At 41.0% G+C, this 24,330-nt stretch overlaps 1 protein-coding gene across 6 annotated transcripts; it reads left to right on the top strand.

Moving 5' to 3' along the window:
* Positions 1-1,139: 1,139 nt before the first annotated feature.
* SPTSSA (serine palmitoyltransferase small subunit A) lies at positions 1,140-23,052 on the top strand. Of its 6 annotated transcripts, none has more exons than XR_008508097.2 (4): positions 1,419-1,628; positions 18,093-18,180; positions 20,070-20,225; positions 21,906-23,052. XR_008508097.2 is itself a non-coding variant. In XM_045900690.3 (2 exons), the coding sequence occupies exons 1-2, from the start codon at positions 1,229-1,231 to the stop codon at positions 22,007-22,009; spliced, it is 207 nt and encodes a 68-aa protein (XP_045756646.1). In that variant the 5' UTR covers positions 1,140-1,228; the 3' UTR covers positions 22,010-23,052. The 6 variants fall into 6 exon arrangements, 1 of the variants encoding a protein (XP_045756646.1); XR_008508096.2 differs by lacking the exon at positions 1,419-1,628 and adding an exon at positions 1,636-13,720; XR_008508103.2 differs by lacking the exon at positions 20,070-20,225 and having other exon boundaries at positions 1,398-1,628.
* The last annotated feature ends 1,278 nt before the right edge of the window (positions 23,053-24,330 follow it).

The following is a 24,330-nucleotide window of genomic DNA, read 5'->3' as shown; positions in this document are numbered from 1 at the left end:
AATATTTAGCTCATAAACAGCAGCTGGTATTTCTAAATGAATAAATAAAAAGTTATCAACCATGAAAGTTTTAAAGTTTAAGCAGTAGGATATTTAAAAGAAACTTTTTAACATTTAAACAGCAGGCCATTTAACTGTCATTTCACATGCTGGTTATCTTGTTCCTGAAGGTGAGTGCAATAATGCTGGCCCATTTGCCAGTGGGAAGATCTGGACATTTAAAAGTGCTTCTCCAGGAGCTATCATCAGCCTAGAGACGGATCTCAAGCAGCCTGTCATCTACAGAACCCACCAGATCAGCGTCCTGTTCCTGGCTTTCACCTACAGGGTGCCTATAGCCACTGAAAGAGGTATGCGGATAGACATACTTAAGGTAATCTCTCCTTGTCTTTAGGTTAAGGAGTGCATGGGGTGGGTATGTCGGTCGATGTGGGTGTGTTTTTGTGTGTGTGCGTGCACGCGCGCGCACCGTGGATGGGGGAAGGAGGAAGGAGGCAATGTGTGCATCGCTTCTGCAGAGACGCCTTCCCTGACCTTCCTGACTAGCTGACGTTCGCCTCGCCACCCTCAGAGCACCTTATTCTCCGTCTCTGCACCGATCGCAGCGTGACTTGCATTCGTGTGGTTAGTGCCCGTCCCCCCGCTAGATCGTACACTGCGCTCGGTAAGGAACCTCCTACGTTCCTGTTCACCCCTGCAATCCCCCCGCCCAGTAGGATGCCAGATATTCCACGAATATGTCTTCGACGAGCGTTTCTGGGCCCGACTGCAGGTACCGACCGCCCCGGGGCGGCCTCGGACGGCTCCCGCGCCGCGACCCCACCGGGGACTAAACCCCCGCCCACCAGCGGCCTGGCGAGGCGGGGCGAGGCGAGGCGGGGCGGGCGGGGCGGGCAGGGCGCGGCAGGCGGCGCGCGGCGGGGCGCCCTCGCGCGGAAGGTCCTCCCGCTCCCGTGGGCGCGGCCCGGAGAGGGGGAGAGCGGGGAGCGGGCGGGCGCGCCGCGCGGCCGCGGATGCGCCAATGAGCGCCGGCCGGGCGGGGCTCGCAGCCGACTGCCCGGGAGCGCGCGGGGCTGGGCGTGCCCACGGGTGACGCGCCGGGCCGGACCCGCCAATAGGCGCACGGTGGCGGGCGGGCGGGCCTCGCGGCCGGGGGCTGGAGGACGCTAAGCGGAGGCCGGCCGGGCAGACGGACGCTCGGCCCCAGCGACGGAGGCGCGCGGCGGGGATGGCGCTGGCGCGGGCCTGGAAACAAATGTCCTGGTTCTACTACCAGTATCTGCTGGTCACGGCGCTCTACATGCTGGAGCCCTGGGAGCGGACTGTGTTCAGTATCCTGCCCAGGCCGCGGGGGCCGGGGTGGGGAGCGGGAGCCCGGGCCCAGGCGCCGGGGGTGGAGGGGTGGAGGCTGGGGCTGAGGGCGGCCCTGCAGGCACGGCGCGCGCGCGCTGACTCGCCTCTTCGCTGCGGGCACGCGGGCGGAGGTCTCGGGCCGAGGGCGGGCTCCCGCGGGTGGGGAGAATGGGGGGCTAGAACTCTGGAGATCCGAGGGGGCCTGTGAGCCGCTGGAGCGGAGGTGGAAGCGGCTTTGCTGTCGGAGGAAATCCCCTGGGGCGATGTCTAACCAGGTTTGTCCTCTCTCGCACTTCGGCCGCGCCTGCCTTTGGTTCAGTCCCCTGGTCTTTGGGAGGCAGGGGCCGTGTTAAGTGGAGCAGATCGTTCCCGGCTGGGACGCCTTTGACCTTTAACTGTCCCTGAGTTAGCTGACTTTGGTCCTAATGAGAATGCTAACCGGTTTACCAGACTTTTAATCATGTGAGCTTGTGTTTGTGACACCCCAGTATAGTTTTTGAAAACAGTTTGTTGTACCTTTTTGGTTTTCGGGATGGGGAGTTTAGAGACTGTGTTTTATTCATTAAGTTGCTGTTTTCACAGTCCATAGAAGTCGAGCCAAGAAAGGAATTTGTGGTTAATTATAGACAGGGTTTGAAACTGTGTTTTCATAGATAGCTGATAGATACTTGTTAATGATACTGAAGGTTCACTATGAGCCAAGCAATTGTGCTAGCGTTTTGCCTGTACCTCAACTCATCTTAACTTCATAACAACCTCACTGAATACGCAAGGTTGTGGAAATAGGCTTTCTGAAGTCTGTGATGTTTGTGTCATTTGTCTGTGTTGACATCCCTTGATATTCTTGCAGAATACATACTAATAATGAGCTGTAACTTTCTTCTTCTTTTTTAATTTGGGGGCCAATATGGAACATTTCACACAACATGCTTACTTCATACAGGCTCCACCCTTTTCTTTAAATTGAAGTGTAGTTAACACAATGTTACTTTAGTTTTTTTTTTTTTTTTAAGATTTTATTTATTTATTTGACAGAGAGCGAGAGAGGGAACACAAGCAGGGGGGAGTGGGAGAGGGAGAAGCAGGCTTCCCGCGGAGCAGGGAGCCCGATGCGGGGCTCGATGCGGGGCTCGATCCCAGGACCCTGAGATCATGACCTGAGCGAAGGCAGACACTTAACGACTGAGCCACCCAGGCGCCCCAGTGTTACTTTAGTTTTAGGTATACAACAGTGATTTGACAACACGGTATGTTACACGGCCTCCTTTTCAATGTGGTTTAGTTTGGAGTAGCTTCAGAACAGCTTTGCAAATGCATTGTTGCATTCAGGTGGAGTGACTGAGATGATTTCATTCCAAGCATTAATAAGTGTGTTTATTTGTATTGAACTAGCATAAGATTGTACTCAAAGCTGTTTTTTGTTTCAACACTTTGGAGGAATCTTAAGCTGCTTACAAGGAAATTTATTTATTTTTATTATTTGTTTCCAAAGCTTTCCAGAACTTAAGAACCATAATTCGTATTTTGGTTTTAAAGTCTGAATGTAAAGTATGTTCTGAATTCCTGCACCATTTATTTGTAGTTGCAGTTCTATAGGTTAGAGCTCATGAAGTTATCTTTCTAAAATGTATACTAAAATATAGAAGCACATATTCTTGACTCAGTTAAAATCATATTTTTTAAAGGGGGGAGGGGCAGAGGGAGAGGGAGACTTTTTTCTTTTTTAAAGATTTTACTTATTTATTTGAGAGAGAGAACGAGCGCACAAAGGGAGAGTGAGAGGGAGAAACAGACTCCCCTTTGAGCAGAGAGCTTGATGTGGTACTTGATCCCAGGACCCTGAGATCATGACCTGAGCTGAAGGCAGACACTTTAAGCGTTAGAGCCACCCAGGCACCTGAGAGAGAGTCTTTTTTTTTTTTTTAAGATTTTATTTATTTATTTGACAGAGAAACAGCGAGAGAGGGAACACAAGCAGGGGGAGTGGGAGAGGGAGAAGCAGGCTTCCCGCCGAGCAGGGAGCCCGAGGCGGGACTCGATCTAGGACCCTGGGATCATGACCTGAGCTGAAGGCAGATGCTCAACTGACTGAACCACCCAAGCGTCCCAAAGATTTTATTTATTTGTCAGAGAGAGAGAGAGAGAGAGAGAGCTTGAGCACAAGCAGGGGGAATGGTAGATGGAGGGAGAAGCAGGCTCCCTGCTGATCAAGGAACCCGATGTGGGGCTCGATTCCAGGACCCTGGGATTACGACCTGAGCTGAAGGCAGACACTTAACCAACTGAGCCACTCAGGTGTCCCCTTTTTTCTTTTTAAAAAAATATGTGTATTTATTTACTTAAGTAATCTTTACACCCAACGTGGGGCTCAAACTCACAACCCTGAGATCAAGAGCTACATGCTCTTCCAACTGAGCCAGCCAGGTGTCCCTCAGTTAAAATCATCTTAAAAGTGAATTTAAACAATGTTGCACTAAATTGACACTCTTTATGTCAGAAGTTGAATGTAGAGTCCACTGCCAGTCTATTAAATCTGTTACACTGAAAAGCTTTTGTTTGCATGTGGATACATGCTACAGTGTCGATGGTATTAAGGTTTTTCTGTACTACATAGTAATAGTAACAGTGTCCTTTAAATAACCTAGATGATGGCTTTTTTGGGGGGATGGAGGAATAAATTATGTACTGAAATTTAGTGCTTCTATAGATTTTTCCTTTTGAAGCTTTTGACTTGTCGTTGGTTTATGTGACCAAGTGATTTCAGTTTTTAAGAAACTAGTGAGAACAGCAACCAACTAGCATTGGGTCCTATAGAATCCTATGGTTTTAAACCTAAGATTAAAAAAAAAAGTTATTTCAAGGATCACATGATTGAATTAACCCAAGGTAGAAATGTAATCCTTTTGACATAAGACGATCTTAAATTACTATAAGCTGTTATATTATTCTAACAACTTCTAGAGTTAAAGTCAGGCATTTATTATTGTATAGTTTGAAACATCTATTTGGGATGAATCTGTATTCTAGCTTGGAGGAAGGAACTGAATGAGAAAGCTGGATTCCCCCCCACTCATTAGGAGCTTTAATTACTGCAAAGTAGTTTGAATTTCATAAATTTGTTAATAATTAGTAAGCTTCACATAGAACAATTTTGTGGCTAGTTACATGGTTTTGGGAAAGAGACATACTTTCTTAAAAATAACATTGAATATGGTTATCACTGTTAGCAACCTTAAATTTCATGTAAGAAAAATTTGTCTGGCTATCTGAGAAATGGTCTCTGAGTTAGAAGGTCCTAAGAGAAAGACTCTAGAAGAAGGTAATCGCTGCTATAACTCCTTTAATAAATTGAAGTCCCTGTTTTAGAGAACACCGATAGCTCGCTATTAACTACTTCTGCACATTTTCTAGGGGATCCTTGAACATCTGAATTTGCTTCTCTGTTTCTCCAGATCAAATAGCTACAAGTTAATTATCAGTTGTTGTGAATTGAAAGGTCAATCCCAGTTGAATATGAGGGTTTTTGAAATTAAGTAAGGAAATTGTGAGTCAAAAAAATTATTTTCAGTATGTTTTTAAGGAAATGCATCTGTGTCAAGTCAGGCACACTGTAAATGGTTCTTGGAACAGCAAGATTTAAAAATCCGTTTTGTAAATCCTTCCATGCTAGGGCCCATATCCTATTTTTTTCTCTTATCATCTGCTTTCTGTTACCACATTTGAAATGATACATTAGCTTTTTTTTTTTTTAAAGATTTATTTATTTATTTGACAGAGAGAGAGATAGAGAGAGCAGGAACACAAGCAGCGGGAGTGGGAGAAGCAGGCTTCCCGCCAAGCAGGGAGCCCGATTCGGGGCTCGATCCCAGGACCCTGGGATCATGACCTGAGCTGAAGGCAGTCGCTTAACGACTGAGCCACCCAGGCGCCCTGATACATTAGCTTTTGCTTTGCAGCCAGTATTTGAACTTTTTCCATGTGCAGACATGGTTTCTATAGTGCAGGAAAAGGGGATGTGACACGTGATCAAAACAGAAGGCAGCAATAAAGTGAAATCAAATAAGTGGAGTAGTATTACAGTGAGTGCTGCAGCAGACCTGTGCAGACTGAAATCCATTGAACTCTTTGCTCCAGAGTAGAAGTTGTAACACGTTTCTAAAGCCCCCTTTCCCTACTGGCAGCCATCAGTGGGAAAGGAGACCAGGTTTTGTAACCAAGACAGGTTTTGTAACCAGTGAGACACTCCCTGTAGTGCCTCACTGAGTAACATTGTAACCATGCTATTCAGGAGAGGTGTGGAAAAATGAAAAATACCTTGTTAAGATATTTGAAGCAGGGGCGCTTGGGTGGCTCAGTCCTTAGGCGACTGCCTTCGGCTCAGGTCATGATCCCAGGGTCCTGGGATTGAGCCCCGCATTGGGCTCCCTGCTCAGCGGGAAGCCTGCTTTTCCCTCTCCCACTCCCCCTGCTTGTGTTCCTTCTCCCGCTTTGTCTCTCTATGTCAAATAAATACATAAAATCTCAAAAAAAAAAAAAAAGATTCTTTGAAGCATAAGTAAGAGATTAACCTTTAAAAATTAAATTTATTCTGTAGTCACTGAGCTATATTTGCTATCTCTCTATGGCTTCTTATGTTTCCATGGCATTTTATACTTCTATTTATTTTAAGCAAAATGTAGGCAATTTTTGTTTTTTGTTAGGAATTAGATTCTCCCTGAAAGACAGTCTATGTTTATTTGTTTCTTCAAGGAAATTAAAAAAAATTTATTTTTTTGGGGAGAGAGAGAGCACGTGTGCACACACACACCAGTGGGGGGTGGGGTAGGGCTGAGGCTGAGGGAGAGGGAGAGAGAGAATCTCAAGCTCAGTGTGGAGCTCCATGCGGGGCTCGATCCCAGGACCCCGGGATCATGACCTGAGCTGAAGTCAGACGCTTAACCGACTGAGCCACCCAGGTGTCCCAGGAAAGAATTATTTTAAGACCACAGTGCTGGACACAGATAGTGCTTGAGAAACATTTGTTTGTTTATTGATTTGTCATTTCAAAGGAACTGCAGAAGTATTGGGGAATGGTAAAAGAGACCTGATTTTAAACTACTTTTAGGGTAGCTTTGGAACTTGGCCGTTCCTGATGAACAGAATTCAGTTCTTAGAATTCAGATTTTAAGAAGTAGAAAATGCTATAGGTTGAAAGAACTTCTTTGATTTATTTTAACAGATGTTAACAAAATTGGCATTTTTATGTCTACTCATTTGTAAAATATGCATGCTTGCTGAATTCTGCATTTCACAAATATTAGGTACTTCCTAATTGCCAGATACTATTCTAGATAGTGGGGGTATGACTGAACAAAACAGATAAAAATATTTATTCTAATGCCACTAGATAGGTTAAAAATACAGACTATTAGATTGTTTTAGCTGTTGCGGAAAAAAATAAAACAAGAGGATAGGAAGTAAGGAAGAATGAGTGTTTTTCAATTTTAGCTAGAGTGGTCAGGAAGGGCATTTAGAAAGATTTAAGCAGGGAGAGAATTCCGGGAGAATGAGCATTGTAGGCAGAAGGGACAGTAAATATGAATGCCCGAAAGCATTTCTGACCAGCATGTCTGTCCTGTTTCACAGATAGCCCACAGGCCAGTGTGGCTGGGGCAGAGTGAAGGAGGGTATCCACCTAGTAGGAGAGAAGATCAGATCCTGTAGGATCTCCTAGGCATTGGATTCAGAGTTCAGGAGATAGGGGAGGTACTCATACCTTTTGAGTAGAGTCACTCAAATCCAGTAAGAATTTTCTCATTGATATTTTAATATTTAATAAACTAGGAAAATAAGCCACAAAAACATACATTTCTCCATGAGACTTGAAGTTCTTTTCATTTTGAATGGAAAAAAAAAAATTACAACCTGGAAGTGTTTTGTTTTGTTTTTTTTTCATTTTTAACATACTGAGTTCTAGAACAAGTTTTCAAGAAGATAGACTTCAAGGAAATTAGAGCCAGGTTTTAGGGAAAATTGGGATTTATACATGTTCTCAGATGGATCCACCCTGGGGTCATTGCAGTAGAGTGAGCTGGGCAAAAAGTGCCTTCCTTGGGACACAGGGCAGGAAGAACACGGGCACTGGGAGTGCTCAGAGAACTTTCAGGGAGGTATTTGAGTGTTTTGGTTTTTTTGTTTTGTTTTTGTTCCCCCCCCGTGGGAAGAAGGTGTGGACTGGGGTGCAGAGGTGTGCTGGGATGATGAGGATGCCAGGCTGACTGCCTGGAACAGGGATTCTTCAAGGCAGTTTGGGTGTGAAATAAAGTTGAAGAAACAGGTTAGGGCCATTTATTAATTCACCAGATACTTCTGTGTGCACACCTGGTACCAGATGCTGGCTTAGGTGCTTGCAGTAAATCTGAGCAAATGAGACAAAGATCCTTGTCCTTGTGGAACTTTTATAATTGAATTATATAGTATGCTAGGTGGTAAGCATTATGGAAAACAGAAAAGTAGGTCAGTGCACATTTCTTATCCCACTGACCTACTTTTCTGTTTTACATAATGCTGTTTTTAAAGAGGATATTGGGAGAGGCTCTGTTGAGAAGGGATATTTGAGTAAAACATAAAGGAAGTGATGGAGTTAGCCGGGTAGAAATCTGAGGGAAGAGCATAGCTGGCAGAGGGAACAGCCAGTGCAAAGTTCCTGAGTCCAGAGCCTGCCTGGCATGTGTGAAGGCCACCACTGAGGCAGGTATGATTGGAGCAGTAGGTGATGAGGTCAGAGTCAGTGAGATCCTGGAGGATTTTTTTTTTTTTTTAATTTTATTTATTTGAGGGGGAGAGAGAGAGCATGCGTGTGCGCATGGGGGGTGAGGGGCTGAGGGAGAGGGAAGAAGACTTCGCTGAGCTGCGAGTCCGATTTGGGGCTCGATCTCAGGACCCTGAGCTAATGACCTGAGCTGAAGGCAGACGCTTACCCGATTGAGCCACCCAGGCGCCCCTTGGCTTTTAATCTTAGTTGAAAAGGATGCCCTTGGAAGGTTTTTGAGAGAGGAGTGATCTGATCTGGTTTTAAGTTTGAAAAAGTTTACTTTGGCTGCAGATTTGGGATAGTTTAAGGGTGGTGAGCGGAGGCAAGGGTAGAAGCAAAGGTAGGTATTTTGGATTGAGGTAGGCTTTGCATGATAATGAAAACAAGAGCATTACAAAATTCATGGTGTATGCTATTTCAGTAGCAGCTAAATTAATTAATTTTCTTAGATTTCTGCTGTATCCTCAAGTGCTCACAGCTAGAATTGAGAATTTTTCTTTGCATCTCAATATACTAAAATATTTAAGACTGAATTCTTAAATAAAAATAGATTACACATCCTCATGGTTCAAAACTCAAAAGGCACCAAAGAGGTAGCTGGTCAAAGTCTTCTTTCCACCCCAGCCACGCCGGGACAACCAGTGTCACCAGTTTCCTGCGCCTCTCTCCTGAAGCATCTGTGAACACCTGGAAAAGGCTCTTGATCCATGTTTAGTAGTGCCCGGTTTGGCGAAACCAGAGTTTTTATAAGGCAGTAGAGAGGTGTTTGAGGAATGTATTTTGCTATGCCACTTCTGGAGGTATTAATAATTAAGTTAGTATCTCTTTCTGTGTATTTCCTATGTAACATATTTTTGTAAATAAACACAACAAACAAAACAAAATTGACTAATAAGAACCCTATATTTTGGCCCGGGGGTTTGGGGGAGTGGGGGGGTGGGGACCTTTAGATCACTTTCTCTGTCTTTGGCAGAGCTTCCTCTGAGCTCTTCAGTAGAAGGATTACCATAAAAACTCCATTTCACCAGTCTTCCACTAGAACTTTCTTCTTAATGAGTGCCTCTTGAAGAAAATGTACATACAGAATTCTTTGACACTTTAAATAGAGTTCCAGTAAAAATCAGCATGTGGTTTGATGATTCGGCAAAATTCCTAATATCAGAGAAAGTTACTTCTAGAAAAATATTCTTAGCAAATCAGCTTAACAAATATGATTTCAGAATAATGTTGAAATAACCTGAACATTGCCTTCAAACTTAAGAAAAAAATAATTTCTCCTCAATAATCTTCAGTCTTCTATATTTCATGCCATTTCCTTTTGAACTTCCTTTTGTAGAAATGAATGCAGTCTCTGTTACAAGGGAGGGATGAAGGTGGGGGGGGAAGCAGAGGTAAGAATAATTGTAACTGAGAAATTAAAACTTGCAAGCCCCCCCCCCCCAGAGGTACTCAGACGTTTTGTTTGTGTAGCCCCTCCAAGAACAAAAAGCATGTTATGTTGGCGAACATCTTGTTCATTTAAGTTAACATCAGAAATATTTCATAGTAAATTTAGACAGTTAAAAGGATTTCACTCTTTGCTTATGTGTATTTTATTATTGCGTATTTTTGTTAAAACCTTAAAGCTGTTTTTTCTTGTACAATTCTTAGAAAATGTTCATCACATACCCTAATTGGCAAAGCCAGCCCTCATTGTGAAGCCAAATAGGCAAAGCCAACCTTAATTCCTGAAAAGTTCAGTGCCATTTTTCTGCTCAAAAAATTGTTACATAAACACTTTTAATCCAGTCTCCCCCCCCACTTTTTTTTTTTTTTTTAATTTATGACTTGATTTGACAATCATTGGTTAGTTCTCATCCATATTGACTGTGGATTTTTGTAAGTGGTAACAGGTACATAGATAACCAATGTATTAAGCTTGTTTGGTGAATCTTCATCCTCACTGTTCCCTGGACCCCCACACATGGGTATGCTGCGGGACGTTTCTCACTCCTTTGACTCAGACAGCTTTGTTGAGCCTGATCTCAGTCTGCACGTGTGGAGTTCCATCTTGTTCGTGGCTAATTTCCAGATTTTTTTTGAGTGCCTGAAGGGTATGCTTCTTGAAGCCCATTCCATGAGTGCACTTGTAACTGTTGACAGTGTATTTTCTGGTCACTACCTCACTGATGGCAAAAGGCCCTTCTTCTCGCCATCCTTCTTTGTAGGAGTCATTCTGTCAGACCCAGGCTGGAAAGGTGTCTCACTTCTGAATTTAAGTTATTAGATGAATAGATAGGTGAGGCTTGTAGCTGTGCCAGGAGTTTATTACCTGAATGCAATAAAGTGCAACTCAAGTTCGTTATTATTCCTTTGTTTGCTGTCCCAGAAGTTATTTTATACCCCGGGGAAATGCATAATTGTAAGATTCAGGAAGTAAAGTGGGAGAAATGAAGTTGTACGGGGTCTGGGAAGGGAAACTAGCCGATGACCGTAATTGTCAGATCAGTTTTAGGAGAGGGTATATTGGTAGCTGAAGCTCTGTAAACCCTTCCCCTGACCCCATCCGAACCTTCTGGAACGTCTTCTTTGTCTATCTGAGGCTCATGGGCTTTAGTTCAAAGACAGCTGCTCTAGCCTGTTTTACCCTGTCTTGATGTTTGGTGGGCTAAGTGAAAAAGTTAGAATAGCCCTTATCTATACTCCTTAGGATATTTAATTTCTTCTTTAGTAGCTTTCAGGAAAGGTGGAAGATGAAGAAAATGCTACACAAGAACTGAGTGGTCTGTAAAAGGATGGGCAGGGGAAGTCGCACAAGGTTGGCAGTGGGACGGAACACACAGATTCTGCAGTGTTTCAGCATGTGGTACCAGTGATTTGTCAGTAGAGGGGACTGTGGCTCATTATATATATATTTAATTAATTAATTAATTTTTAAGTAAGCTCTATGCCCAGTGTGGTGCTTGAATTTGTGACTCTGATAAAGTCACATGCTCTACAGAAGGAGCCAGCCAGGCGCCCCTTCCACTACTTCACATTCTTTTTTTTGGTAAATTTTTTTTTAAAGATTTTATTTATATATTTGAGAGAGAGAGAATGAGATAGAGAGCATGAGAGGGGGGAGGGTCAGAGAGAGGCAGACTCCCCGCCGAGCAGGGAGCCCGACGTGGGACTCGATCCCGGGACTCCAGGATCATGACCTGAGCCGAAGGCAGTCGCTTAACCAACTGAGCCACCCAGGTGCCCCCACTACTTCACATTCTTAAAGACTTTGTGACCCACTCCACCCCCTAGGCTTTGAGTGTTGTAACATTTATTGTACTTAGGAGCAAAGATAAGATAGATTCTTGGCTTAAAAAAAAAAAAAACTCCAATGTTCAAATTTAATAATTAAAACTATATGTTCCAGAAGATCTACTTAAGCATATATTCTTTTCATAAATTGAAATGCTTAAAAAATAGTAGTTAAGAAATGATAGATATTATTTATGATCAGTAGCTATGAAAAGTAGAATTACTACTAAAACAAGACTTCTGGCCCTCATGTGTGCCTGGAAAATCCCCAAATAACAGGATTTATGGGAAAAGAGCTAGAGCAGACCATCAAAATCAGTGCAACTTAGTCACCAAGCACTAACCAAAACAATAATTGGCATCTTGGGGGATAACTTGGATAGCCCAGGCAGGCAGGCTGGAGGCTGCCTCAGGGGACATTAAAAATGTCTGGACCGAATTGACTGGAAATGCTTCGGTAGGGCAGATGGTGTGGGCTGCCATTGAGGAGGTGCAGGAGGGCTGTGCTGGTCAGGAGGTGTGCCTTTCTGGAGAGGGAGCCTGGCTGCAGATGCTGACTGAATTTTCTTAAGATAGAGCTCAAAGGATTCCTGTCTGTGCAGCAACCGAGCTAAAAGATGTTTCTTGAAGAAGATTATAATTCTCCCACTAATCTGGCTCCCCTAATTTATGAAAAATCCCATAGGAAACAATGCAGCTCCTATGCTATACTAGTGTGAGCTAGTATGATGTGAGCTAGCTGATGTCGCAGAGATGTATTACAGCAGAACAGATTAGATTTCAGAACAGGCTGGGATTCTCCCCCCTCCATCTCCCCCGACCCTGGGGCTTCAAATCTGCCTGAAATTAATAGACACTTTAATTATAAAGGTGCACAGTGAAACGTAGCCTTGGTGTCTCTGGACTCAGAGCTGCAAACCAGCTCCAGGACTGGTTCGGAGTTGAACATGATCATTAGTGGTTTCAGCAGCATGCTTTTTTGTTTGTTTAGTTTTTAAAGAGTTTGTCATCAAATTGTAGCTTCTAAAATGAATTTCTATACTTTGGTATAATCAACACACTACAGAAAGGCTGGAGAATGTGTTTTGCTTGCTAAACACTAACTTCTGATGCTGAGGTGATGTCCTTTAATATGACCCACAAATACCAAATTAGTTAATATATACAGACTGTAACAGTATCAATATCTTCTACTTGCTTTCATTTTAAGTATCAAGAGATAGTTGATATGTTTGGTAACAATATACTTTCTTAATACTTCTCTTGGTGATGATTTTTTTTTTTTTTACTAAGTTTTTAATTTTATTTGAGTATAGTTAACATACAGTGTTACATTAGTTTCTGGCCTACAATATAGTGATTCAGTAATTCTACACATTACTCAATGCTCATCATGATAAATGTACTCATTTTAAGATTTTGTTTATTTATTGAGAGAGAGTGAGAGAGAGTGTGTGTGATTGGGGGTGGGGGGGAGGGAGAGAGAATCCCAAGCAGATTCTGCTCTGAGCATGGAGCCCGACGTGGGACTTGATCGCATGACCCCGAGACCACGACCTGAGCTGAAACCAAGAGTTGGCCAACTGATTGAGCTGCCCAGGTGCCCCAATAAATGTACTCGTTAACCCCTATCACCTATTTCACCCATCCCCCACCCACCTCCTCTCTGGTAACCATCAGTTTGCTCTCTGTAGTTAAGGGTCTATTTCTTGGTTTGTCTCTCTCCCCTTTTTTGTTACTCTCCTTTGCTCGTTTGATTTCTTAAATTCCACCAATGAGTGAAATCATACAGTATTTGTCTTTCTCTGATTTGCTTATTTCACTTAGCATTATACTCTCTAGCTCTACCCATGTTGCAAATGGCTAGATTTCATTCTTTTTTTTATGGCTGAATAATATTCCATTATATATGTGTGTGTGTGTGTGTATGCATACACACATATATACGTACATGTCCATACACACACATGCACATACCCCACATCTTCTTTATCTGTTCATCTGTCAATGGACACTTGGGCTGCTTCCAGAATTTGGCGATTGTAAATAATGCTGCAGTAAATGTAGGGGTGCATATATCCCTTTGAATTAGTGTTTTTATATTTTTTGGGTAAATTCCCCGTAGTGCAATTACTGTATCATAGGGTACTTCCATTTTTAACTTTTTGAGGAATCTCCATACTGTCTTCCACAGTGGCTGTACCAGTTTGCATTCCCACCAACGGTGCACAAGTGTTCCTGTTTCTCCACATCCTCGCCAACACTTGTTTCTTGTGTTTTTGATTTTAGCCATTTTGACAGGTGTGAAATGATATCTCGTTGTAGTTTTGATTTGTGTTTCCCCGATCATGAATGATTTTGAGTGTCTTTTCATGTGTCTGTTGGCCATCTGTATGTCTTTGGAGAAATGTCTGTTCATGTCTTCTGCCCATTTTTTAATTGGATTATTTGTTTTTTGGGTGTTGGATTGTCTAAGATGATCCCCAGTTTTTTGAGGTCAAGGGAAAAAAAATCACAGTAGTAAGGAAGATTTCCTTTTTAGAGCTTTATTCAGTAGTTGACAATTGTTTTCACTTAGGGTTTTGATTGCTTTTCACAAAACAACCTATAATAATACTTTATCAAATGATTTTCCTTTTTTTTTATTAAGATGGTTCCTTAAATTAGATTTATCAGAACTTTTGAGTATTTCTAAGGATAAAAGTAACATTCAGAATTGACTTTACAAAAGAAATTTGACGAATAGAAGATTGGATTATTTTAAGTGACGTTTTAGCTTTTGTTTTTTGAGTGAACAGTGCAATCAGAGACTTAAAGCTTGAAATTATTTATTTATTAATTTTTTTTTCTAAATTTATTTGACAGAGATACAGTGAGAGAGGGAACATAAGCAGGGGGAGCGGGAGAGCCACCCAGGTGCCCCAGCATTGAAATTATTTAGATTAGTGAAGAGGTGTAAGTCATACCTGCTGGAACAAAGGTCCCTGGCCTTTTTCCAATGAGAAACTACTTTTGATTTCTCCAGAGTGTTGCTTTGGAGGTTACTAAGGTAGGCGGTGATAGTGCAGTTACTGATTGGGACAGAAAGTGTTAGTTACTGTGGTCTTGCTTCTGAGTACTGTACTTATCTTTAAAGCATTTCCTCTCTTTGTTGTCAGGACCTTTTTTTTTTTTTTTTTAAGTTGCTGGGGAAAGGGTTGGGGATGGCCCTTGTATGGGCAAAAGAAATCTTTTTATTTTTTCCTATCTAGCCGGAAACTTACCAGCTCATGATTAGTTGGGGATCCCTGTTAAAGAAACAGCAAACTTACAGATATATGGTTTCACATTTGCTTTTAAATTCATTTGCTTTTAAATCCATGGAACCAGGGAAGCCTGGGTGGCTCAGTCGGTTAAGCCTCTGCCTTCAGCTCAGGTCATGATCCCAGGGTCCTGGGATTGAGTCCCACATCGGGCTCCTTGCTCAGCAAGGAGCCTGCTTCTCCCTCTGCCTGACTCTGTCTGTCTCTCTCTCTGATAAATAAATAAAATCTTAAAAAAAAAAAAAATCCATGGAACCCATAAAATATTTATGTTATATCCAGGTTATAAATAACATCTGATTGTTCATTCAGTCCTTGAATAAACATTTATCTTCAGTGCCTGCACATATCTTGGCACATTATCTGCTCAGTTCTTGAATGATTTATGAAGTACCCACTTTATCTAGCAACACACCACAGCTGGAAGCAAAGGAGCAGCCGAGCCAAGGCACTCTCACTCTTAAGCACTTAAAATTCAGTGGTAGAGGGGCGCCTGGGTGGCTCAGTCGTTAAGCGTCCGCCTTCGGCTCAGGTCCTGATCCCAGGGTCCTGGGATCGAGCCCCGCATCGGGCTCCCTGCTCGGCCGGGAAGCCTGCTTCTCCCTCTTTCACTCCCCCTGCTCATGTTGTGTCTCTCTCTGTCAAAAAAATAAATAAAATCTTTAAAAAAAATTCAGTGGTAGAGATAGTTGTAAACACACAAAACAATTTTTTTTTTTTAGTTTTTGAGGTTTTTTGTTTGTTTGTTCTAGATTTCACTAACTTTATTCTATACTTCTCAAATCATGTAGCCCCCTCTAGAATGTCATCCTGGTTAATTTGTGTACAGCTGCTGATATGTATATTACAGACAACCGTAAGAGTTTGGCAGATAGAACGATGATTATTTTGTGTATTACCTTCCAACGTATGTGTGTTACAAAACATTGATTGTTTGCATTTTTTTCTCTGTGTGTGTGAAACAGGAGATTACATTAAGAGTGACTGCAAGGTGGTGCCTAAGTGCCCTCTCCATGCAGGTGGGATCCGAAAATGTTAATGCAGGAAGTGGCCTCATTTTATGGAGAAGAAACTTGGTTCCAGAGGGGTTGTGATGTCCCAGAATTGTACTATAAATTAATAACAAATTAGTAGTAGGGTGACCTTGAGCAATTCCCAAGCAATTGTCTAAGTCATGATGTTAAATGCCTGAGCCCTCAAACAATAGTTTTAATAAGGATTATATTGCCTTTTGTTGCTGAATGGATTTGATTCATAATTCTCATGTCAGCCCTGAAGGGTAGGTGATGTGTGTCCTTATTTTATAGACAAGGAGACTGGTGATCTGAGAGTTTTGACACAATCAGGGATTGGCAGAGTCACAACTCAAACCAGGGCCCTGGTGTTCCCAGTACCCATTTCTTGTACTTCCCAGTGTGTGAAACTTTGAGAGGTGTGTTCAAGAATGCAGTGGATTGAGAAATCCACTCAAGTACCAGATAAAATTATGGGTAGTATATACTCTAAATGGTGTATGTTTAGCTCTGTTTGTGAGAACACTTCTAAGGAGATAAACCTTGCAAATGTCACATTAAAACAAGTGCCTAAGAATGTCAATAAAACTACTATTTTAAGTGGTGCCAAGCATAATCTCAGGGAATATTCAACTGAGTTACATGGGAGCTATTTCAACTACATTGCTTAAATTGCATTTGTAGGAAGCTACTTATATAAGGTGCCTTCTTTTTGCATTTTTTGGAAAGGTGATTATTAAGGGTAGTAGAAGTTCCTCATGGTCCCAGTGTCTACTTACTCACCTACTGTATAGTTAAGTTGGTTTTAATATTATGTTTCAGAGCTTTAAGATAATTTTTGGAAATAATTTTGACATTTAATTGTACAGAAAACTTACTGTTAGAGGCTTACTTAATTATTGTGATTCTGGAAATAATTAGAAATGGGATCAGAATATAGAAACATTTTTTTTGGAGAGACACAGGAGAAAGTTAAATTTAGTAAGTGGCTATGAGTAAAAGGTTAGGTTAAGTTTTTTTATTATTTTTTTTGAGCAGCTTATAAATTGGCATTTTTGCATCTAGGTTCAAGTGACTTTCAATAATTTTCTGTTTATCTTGGCCAGAATCAAGAATTCTTTATTCTGTTTCTGAGAGCTGAGACTTTCTGTTTATTTCTTAGTAACAAATTAGACCCAATGATGTCTAACTCAAATTTTGTAAAGGGGGAGAATCCTTCACACAAAACAGTTTTTTTTTTTTTTAAATATTTTATTTATTTATTTGAGAGAGAGAGAATGAGAGAGAACACATGAGAGGGGATAGGGTTGGAGGGCAAAGCAGACTCCCTGCCAAGCAGGGAGCCCGATGCGGGACTCAATCCCGGGACTCCAGGATCATGACCTGAGCCGAAGGCAGTCGCTTAACCAACTGAGCCACCCAGGCGCCCCACACAAAACAGTTTTTAGTCTAGTACTGTATGTGGTTTAATTTTCCTTTACAGTTCTTATTAAAAAAAAAAGTTACTGAATATTCAGGCATACAAAAACTCCATAAATGATAATACAGCGAATGTGCATATACTACCAACTAGGTGAAGAAAAGCATTACTAATACCTTTGAAGCTTCATTTATGCCCCTTCTCAGTTAGTTCTCCTTTCTTCCTCTCCCCATTTCACCTCACCAACTAACCATCCTGATTTAGCCTATATTATTATCATTTATTTCCTACTGCTTTTATTCCACATATATATGCATCACAGCATAATGCTATATAAAGTCATGAACTCTAGTACCCTATGATTTTTTTATAAAGATTTTATTTATCTGAGAGAGAGAGAGAGAGAGCACGAGCAGGGGGAGGGGCAAAGGGAGAGGGAGAAGCAGGCTCCCTGCTGAGCAGGGAGACTGATTCAGGGCTCCATCCTAAGGACCCCAAGGTCATGACCTGAATGGAAGGTAGAATTATAGTGTTTATTTATTTATTTAGTAGAGAGAGGGGGAGGGGCAGAGGGAGAGGGAGAAAGAATCTCCAGTAGGCTCCCCACTGAGCACAGAGCAGACTCTGGCTCGATCCCATGACCCAGACATCATGACCTGAGCCAAAATCAAGAGTCAGATGCTCAACTGACTGAACCACCCAGATGCCCCAGTGTGTACATTTATAAGACTTAAATAAAAGTGTAAAAAACCTTAAAAACATTCTGAAAATATAATACTGCCCAGAAATGGATTTTGTTTTTCTTTCTGTAGTCACTATAAAGTTTTTCATCACTGTAATGTGAAATGTGTAGAAAGTGCCACAGTGAAGCTAGAATCAAATGTTTCTTGAGGAATTTCATCATTCATTAAATATTTATTAAGCATGTGTTATTTTAGATGTTGGAGATACAAAAAAGAGAAGACATTGTTCCTGTGCTCAAGAAGTTGATAATCTGGATGAGATTATGAGATACATAAAAAATAGGTAATGTCAAGTAATAAGGGCCAAATTATATGAATAAAGAGCTTTGTGAGCAGTAGGGCCAGGAGGCTGGGTAAGAATGGGAAAAATATGAAAGCTAGGGAAGGCCTCATATGAGAGAGGATAACTAACCAAGCTCTAAGAATGGGTTTTATTAGAAGGAATAGGATTTTTCACATATAGGAAGGTATTATGCATAGTGGTTAGAACACAGATTTTTGATTTGAGTGATTTGGTTTGGAATTGGCTTTATTGCTTACTCTGATTTCAAGATTCAGGATTACTTGAACTTGCTGAAGCATTTAACACAGTGCTGGGCACACACTGGACATTCCCAGAATGAAAGCTATGGTTACTACTATTATTCTTACTCATATTATTATTAAACCATAAGCAAAAGCAGAGCAGTATGAAAATAAAAAGCATTGTTTTCTGAGACTCACTTAATATGGCTCTGAGTAGGTTGTGTTTGTCAGGGGAATTATTTGGAGTGTTGAAAGTTAACAGCGGGAAAGTAGTGTAGTAGGTGATACGCTTGGTCTCTACCTCAACCCCCTCTGCTAGCTGATGTATCTCTCCCCCAGTCTCTGTTGTCTGCTCATCCCATCTAGCTGCCCCCTTCTTCAGAGTATTGGCCTTGGCCAAGGCAGCTGTCTTACTTAGGTGAGTTTTTCTCACTCAGTTCAGCCAATGATTGACAGATAAAGGGATACTGAAAGTCAGGCCTCTTGCCTCAAAGCAAAATCAACATGTGGTATAATTCAGGCTCCAGAGCATCCTGTGGGAGCTGAGCCCCTGAACCTACTTACTTTTTTCTCCCTGCTCAGTTCTGCTCTACTTACTCCTCTTCTGCTAAAACTCCCTTGTACAAGAATCCCTGTCCCAGTCTCTCAGTTTCTGTCTACTTTTATGGTCTCCAACCTAAGGTACTTTGGACTAGATTGGGAAAATTCTTGGATGTTTGGCTTAGAATTCCAGGTGCTGTCCTATTGCATTGGGAAGCCTAATGTATTTTAAAAGGATCACTTTAGTAAAAGAGTGGCATGGAAAGTGGCTAGAGGCCTAAGATGGGAGCTTTGACATAATTAAGGAGTGATAAATACCTCACTCATTTATCATTGATTAGGGTAGGGGAACATGAGATAGGAAAGTCATTTGTCGGGGTTGGGAAGAACTGAGAAGTCTTAGATAATTTGAATCTGTGGAGGAGGAATCAAAGAAGTTTCTAGATTGAGCGACAAGGCAAATAGTGAATCAGTAGTAACATCAACTATTTCAGATAGTTGAAAAAATAAGACTCCTAGAAAGACGTAGTTTTGGAGAAAGTTAATGAGTTCAGTTTTGACTCTTGAATTTAAAGTCATAGGTGCAATGTCATAGGTGCAAATGTTGAGGAAATTGTAGGAAATCCTTGTCTGCTGTACAGAAGGTGGGTTCACGTCAACAACATTAAGGTCATTGTTTAGGCTACAAGAGTTTGCAGGACCCAAGACAAAACATTGGGGATTCCATTTTGTCATTTAGAATGCTTTCAGCTACAAGTATAACAAAAATTTAAAACTGGTTTACGAGTAAAGGAGGTTTATTGGCTTCTGTATCTGAAAACCCAGTGATGGGGTGGGTTTCAGGTGTTTGGGTGAGGTTTCTGGTTTCGTTTTTCTGTGATTACTTTTGTTCTGCCACCTTCATGTGTCAGTTTTGTTCTAAGTTTTGTTTTTTTCAATGGAGGCAAAGTGACTCTGGTGATGCCAGGATTCCATCAGCAAGCTGCATATTCAGAAGGAGAGGGAGAGAATCTGTATTCCTTAATTCCCGGTAGAAGTGCTAAACTTGGAGCTGGTTGATCGTTTTTTTTTTTTTTTTTTTAAAGATTTTATTTATTTATTTGACAGAGAGAGAGATCACGAGACCAGGAACACAAGCAGGGGGAGTGGGAGAGGGAGAAGCAGACTCCCCGCGGAGCAGGGAGCCCGATGTGGGACTCGATCCCAGGACCCTGGGATCATGACCTGAGCCGAAGGCAGACGCTCAACGACTGAGCCACCCAGGTGCCCTGGTTGATTGGTTTTGAGGGGGGAGCACTGTTACAAAGAGAAGGGTTTTCTGATTGGTTACAATCAGTCAGGACTGGAGATCGGATAGGTTAGGTCCATCTAAAGAGCGTGACTGTCATACTGGGTGGAGGGGTGGAGTGAGTGTTTGGGATAAAAGCACAAAATTCACTCTAATTATCTTACATATGAGAGACAGATAGGGAAAAAGAGCCAGTGACACAGGAAAATGGTGAGAGAGATGGGAGAAGAGTCCTAGAGAAAAGTACTTTCTTAGCTCAGAGTGGGAAGGGTTTTGAAGAGGAAGGACTAAAACTGTCAGTTCAGATAGCCATTGGATTTGATAGGTGGCCATTGGTGACCCGAGAACAGCGTCTCTAGCCTGCAGGGGTAGAATTTAGATGGTTGTGTGATGGGCAGTGATATGGAAGCAGTAAGTGTGTGTGTGTGTGTGTGTGTATTTAAAGAAATTAAGGGGTAAATAGAAGGTGGTAGTTTTAGAAAGAACTGGATTAAGGGAGGCTAAAAAGTAAATGTAAAAAATGATTATGGGAGACTTTCATTCATGTTTGGGGGTTTAAGTCAGATGGCTTCAGTCTGTGCTCTGGCTGTAGAGACGACTTCTTGAGGGTCCCTGGACTTAGTGTTTGGTCAGGCTCTGAGAAGTAATGGTCATGATGAACATTTCACAGGAAAGCTGATAGGGTCAAGCGAGATAATATATAAAAGAGGTTTGTCAACTGAACTGTTATACAAATATTAGTTGGTAGTAAGCACATTATTTATTTAAACCCTATCTTCTTGTGAAAGAATGTCACGCACTGTGGAACTACCAGTATGTAGAGTCGAAAGGTCTGAAAGTTAGGAGCGGGGACAGAGGAGAGAGAGAGGATGTGAAGGAATGGATTAATAAAATGTGGTCCCAGTCCAGAAGTGGTTATTCCTTTGAACATGGCTACATGACAGCAAAGCAGAAAGCCCTTAGGGTTTACATAATTTTTTTGGCAGTATTTTGTGTGGCCCAAAAAGAGGACCCCTTGCTGATTTGCATGTATGCCATTTCAGTTTCTTTGGAACGAAGAGAAAGGAACACAATACAAATGTTTATTGTTTAGGTGGTCAGGATGACTTTTATTTGATGTTGCAAAATTTAGTGATAATAATAATAAATGTTTAATAGCAGTAGATGCTGTCAGTTTATATGTCATTAGGTATGTGACTGATCTTGGCTTAGACTCTAAAAGCCAGGGCTTTTAGCCAAATAGTCTAAATAATTTAAAAATTCTTGGATCATACATTCTTTTTTTTTCATACATTATTGTTGAAGGTGGTAGACCTTTTGAAGTCATTAAATATAATTTTATTCTTATACATTTCTGTTCCTTAGGTTGAACAGTGTCGCTTTCTTCATTTTAAGCTCTCTGATGTTTTGAAGTAAAGCAGGGAGAGTAAGAAACAGGTGCCTGTCTTGGAAGGTGATAGTGAAGGTCAAGTGAGCTACAGAACTTAGAATGGTGTCAGGCATAGTTAATGTTAGTGGCTATAATATTCGTTTCTGACACATATGAGAAAGCATTAAGTGAATGGGTACTTCAACATGAAACAGTTGAAAAAATCGGGGGATTTACTTTTGAATCAATTAAGAGAATGTAAATTGTTTCCTTAACTACAACTCAGATTCCATGCTGGTTTCCATCGTGGGGATGGCCCTGTACACGGGATATGTCTTCATGCCTCAGCACATCATGGCAATCCTGCACTACTTTGAGATTGTGCAATGACCAAGATGTGACCAGAACTGAGCGGCTCCTTGGGGAAGAACCACCCTCTGAAGATGGAATGAAACCTCATCAGCTGTCATAAGAAACTCTACTAGATGTCAACATAACCAACCCTATGAATATAAAGACTAAAATTCATGAGTAGAACAGGAAAATACTCCTGACTCATGTGTTGTGTTCTTTATTTTTAATTTTAAAAGAGGCTCTTATATAGTAGTTTTTGTCTATTTTAACATTGTAATCATTTGTACTTTGATATCAGTATTTTCTTAACCTTTGTGACTGTTTCAATATTACCCTGTGAAAGCTTTTCTTAATGTAATTTTGAGTACATTTTAATTGCCTTCTATTTCTAAAACCCAAAGTCATTAGTTGGGCTTTACTGTTCTTGCTATTGTATGGCACATACATCTGCCTGGATATATTTCTACTCTTGACCAAAGTTTTGTAAGAAACAATACAAGATTTGGGGCAGGGGGATGGGGAGGGGAGGATATTTTATTGAGAACTATTTACAAAAGACTATCTGTAAGTTTGAACTCAGGAGTACAGTTTTAGCTATCTAGACTCTACTCTTAACAGCTTTTGCTTTAAAACTATTTAAGTATTTCTTAACAATGAAAAAGAAAGATCTTGCTAAAGTTAAAATAAGGAACATTTCACCTTTTAAATATTTAATTCTTATGTGGACTCATTTCCAGAAAACTTTGGTGATGGTTCTTATGACAAAAGGTGGTTAAATAGCATTATTATGTAATGCTTATATACCATAGAGTTTTTAGTAGAAAGTAAATCAGTTTCCTCTGAGGGTTATTAGTAACAATGTACTTCCTTAAATTTAGTTTTCATGATTGTAATGGGTGCTGCAAATGCATATGCACATTGCAATAAGATGAGATGAATTGTTAAAAACTATAGCAAAAAGAAATGTAAACTTGGTTAAAATCCTTTCACTCTTTGTATTTTTTTTTAAAGATTTTTATTCCTTAAATGTAAAATACCTAATTTTTTGATGTAAACTCATTAAATTCAAAGAAAAATCAGCTGATGTAGTGGTATATTTTTTCCTCGATTGTTAAATATTGATCTAGTATTTAAATTTCTGAATTGATTGCTGTGGATAAGTAAGCAGTTAAGTATATTTTAACATGTCTCTCAACATAAAAGTATTGCTAATTAAAAAAACTAGACCTATTTTAACATGCCTCCCGTAATAAGTTTTGCTTTTTAAAAAATATTAAAAAGTATTTTTGGCTCTTAACTTTTTTTAATTGTTATGTTAATCCCCATACATTACATCATTAGTTTTAGATGTAGTGTTCCATGATTCATTGTTTGTGCATAACACCCAGTGCTCCATGCAGAACGTGCCCTCCTCAATACCCATCACCAGGCTAACCCATCCTCCCACCTCCCTCCCCTCTAGAACCCTCAGTTTGTTTTTCAGAGTCCATCATCTCTCATGGTTCGTCTACCCCTCCGATTTCCCCCCCTTCATTCTTCCCCTCCTGCTATCTTCTTCTTCTTTTTTTTTTTTCCTTAACATATATTGCATTATTTGTTTCAGAGGTACAGATCTGAGATTCAACAGTCTTGCACAATTCACAGCGCTTACCAGAGCACATACCCTCCCCAGTGTCTATCACCCAGTCACCCCATCCCTCCCACCCCACCCTTGGCACTTAACTTTTAAGAACTAGCCTTTTGAAGTGTTTTTTAGTCTAGAGGTATGAAGTAATATATAAAAGTTTGGTATTTTCAGAGTCAATTTATATCATCACTATTAAATAGGGATGGTGAGGATAATTTGTAATTATTTAGTTTTAGTATTCAAGCAAATTAATGAATACGAGGAATTAACTTTGAATTTGTTCAATTAATGCTCAAATTTGACTTTGCCCCAGGGACCCCCCCATAGAGAACCATTGATAAGTGGATGTCTAATATCTGAATCTCTGGTGAGTTGAAGGCAGGAAAAGTTGGGAATCACTAGTTTAGATGGGTATACAGATGACCTATCCTAGCCCTCTACTCAGAAATCTTTAATTCATCCCCACTCTTCTCTGAAATCCATTCAATTGCTGTTGAATAGGCTGGCCTGTGAGATAGATGGAAGAGAAGTTTAGCTGTACAGAGAATCTTGAGAGTCAGAAAGAGAACTAGGAACAGGTCTATTAAATGGAAGGCTATTTAATAAGAGAGTGTCTCCTTCTGGAGCAAAGGACATTATAAAAGATTTGGGTTCCCTGTGCTCAGGGTTCCTTCCTGAAATGCCACCCTCTGCATGTATACATATCAGCTGGCCTTTCCTTGGATTGTTC

This window comes from Mirounga angustirostris, unplaced genomic scaffold (assembly GCF_029215605.1).
Source record: "Mirounga angustirostris isolate CCGP_5_RB_7025 unplaced genomic scaffold, mMirAng1.0.hap1 SCAF_9, whole genome shotgun sequence".
NCBI classification, from domain to species: domain Eukaryota; kingdom Metazoa; phylum Chordata; class Mammalia; order Carnivora; family Phocidae; genus Mirounga; species Mirounga angustirostris.
Note: the sequence above shows the minus strand (reverse complement) of the source record. Positions and strands in the feature narration are given on the sequence as shown.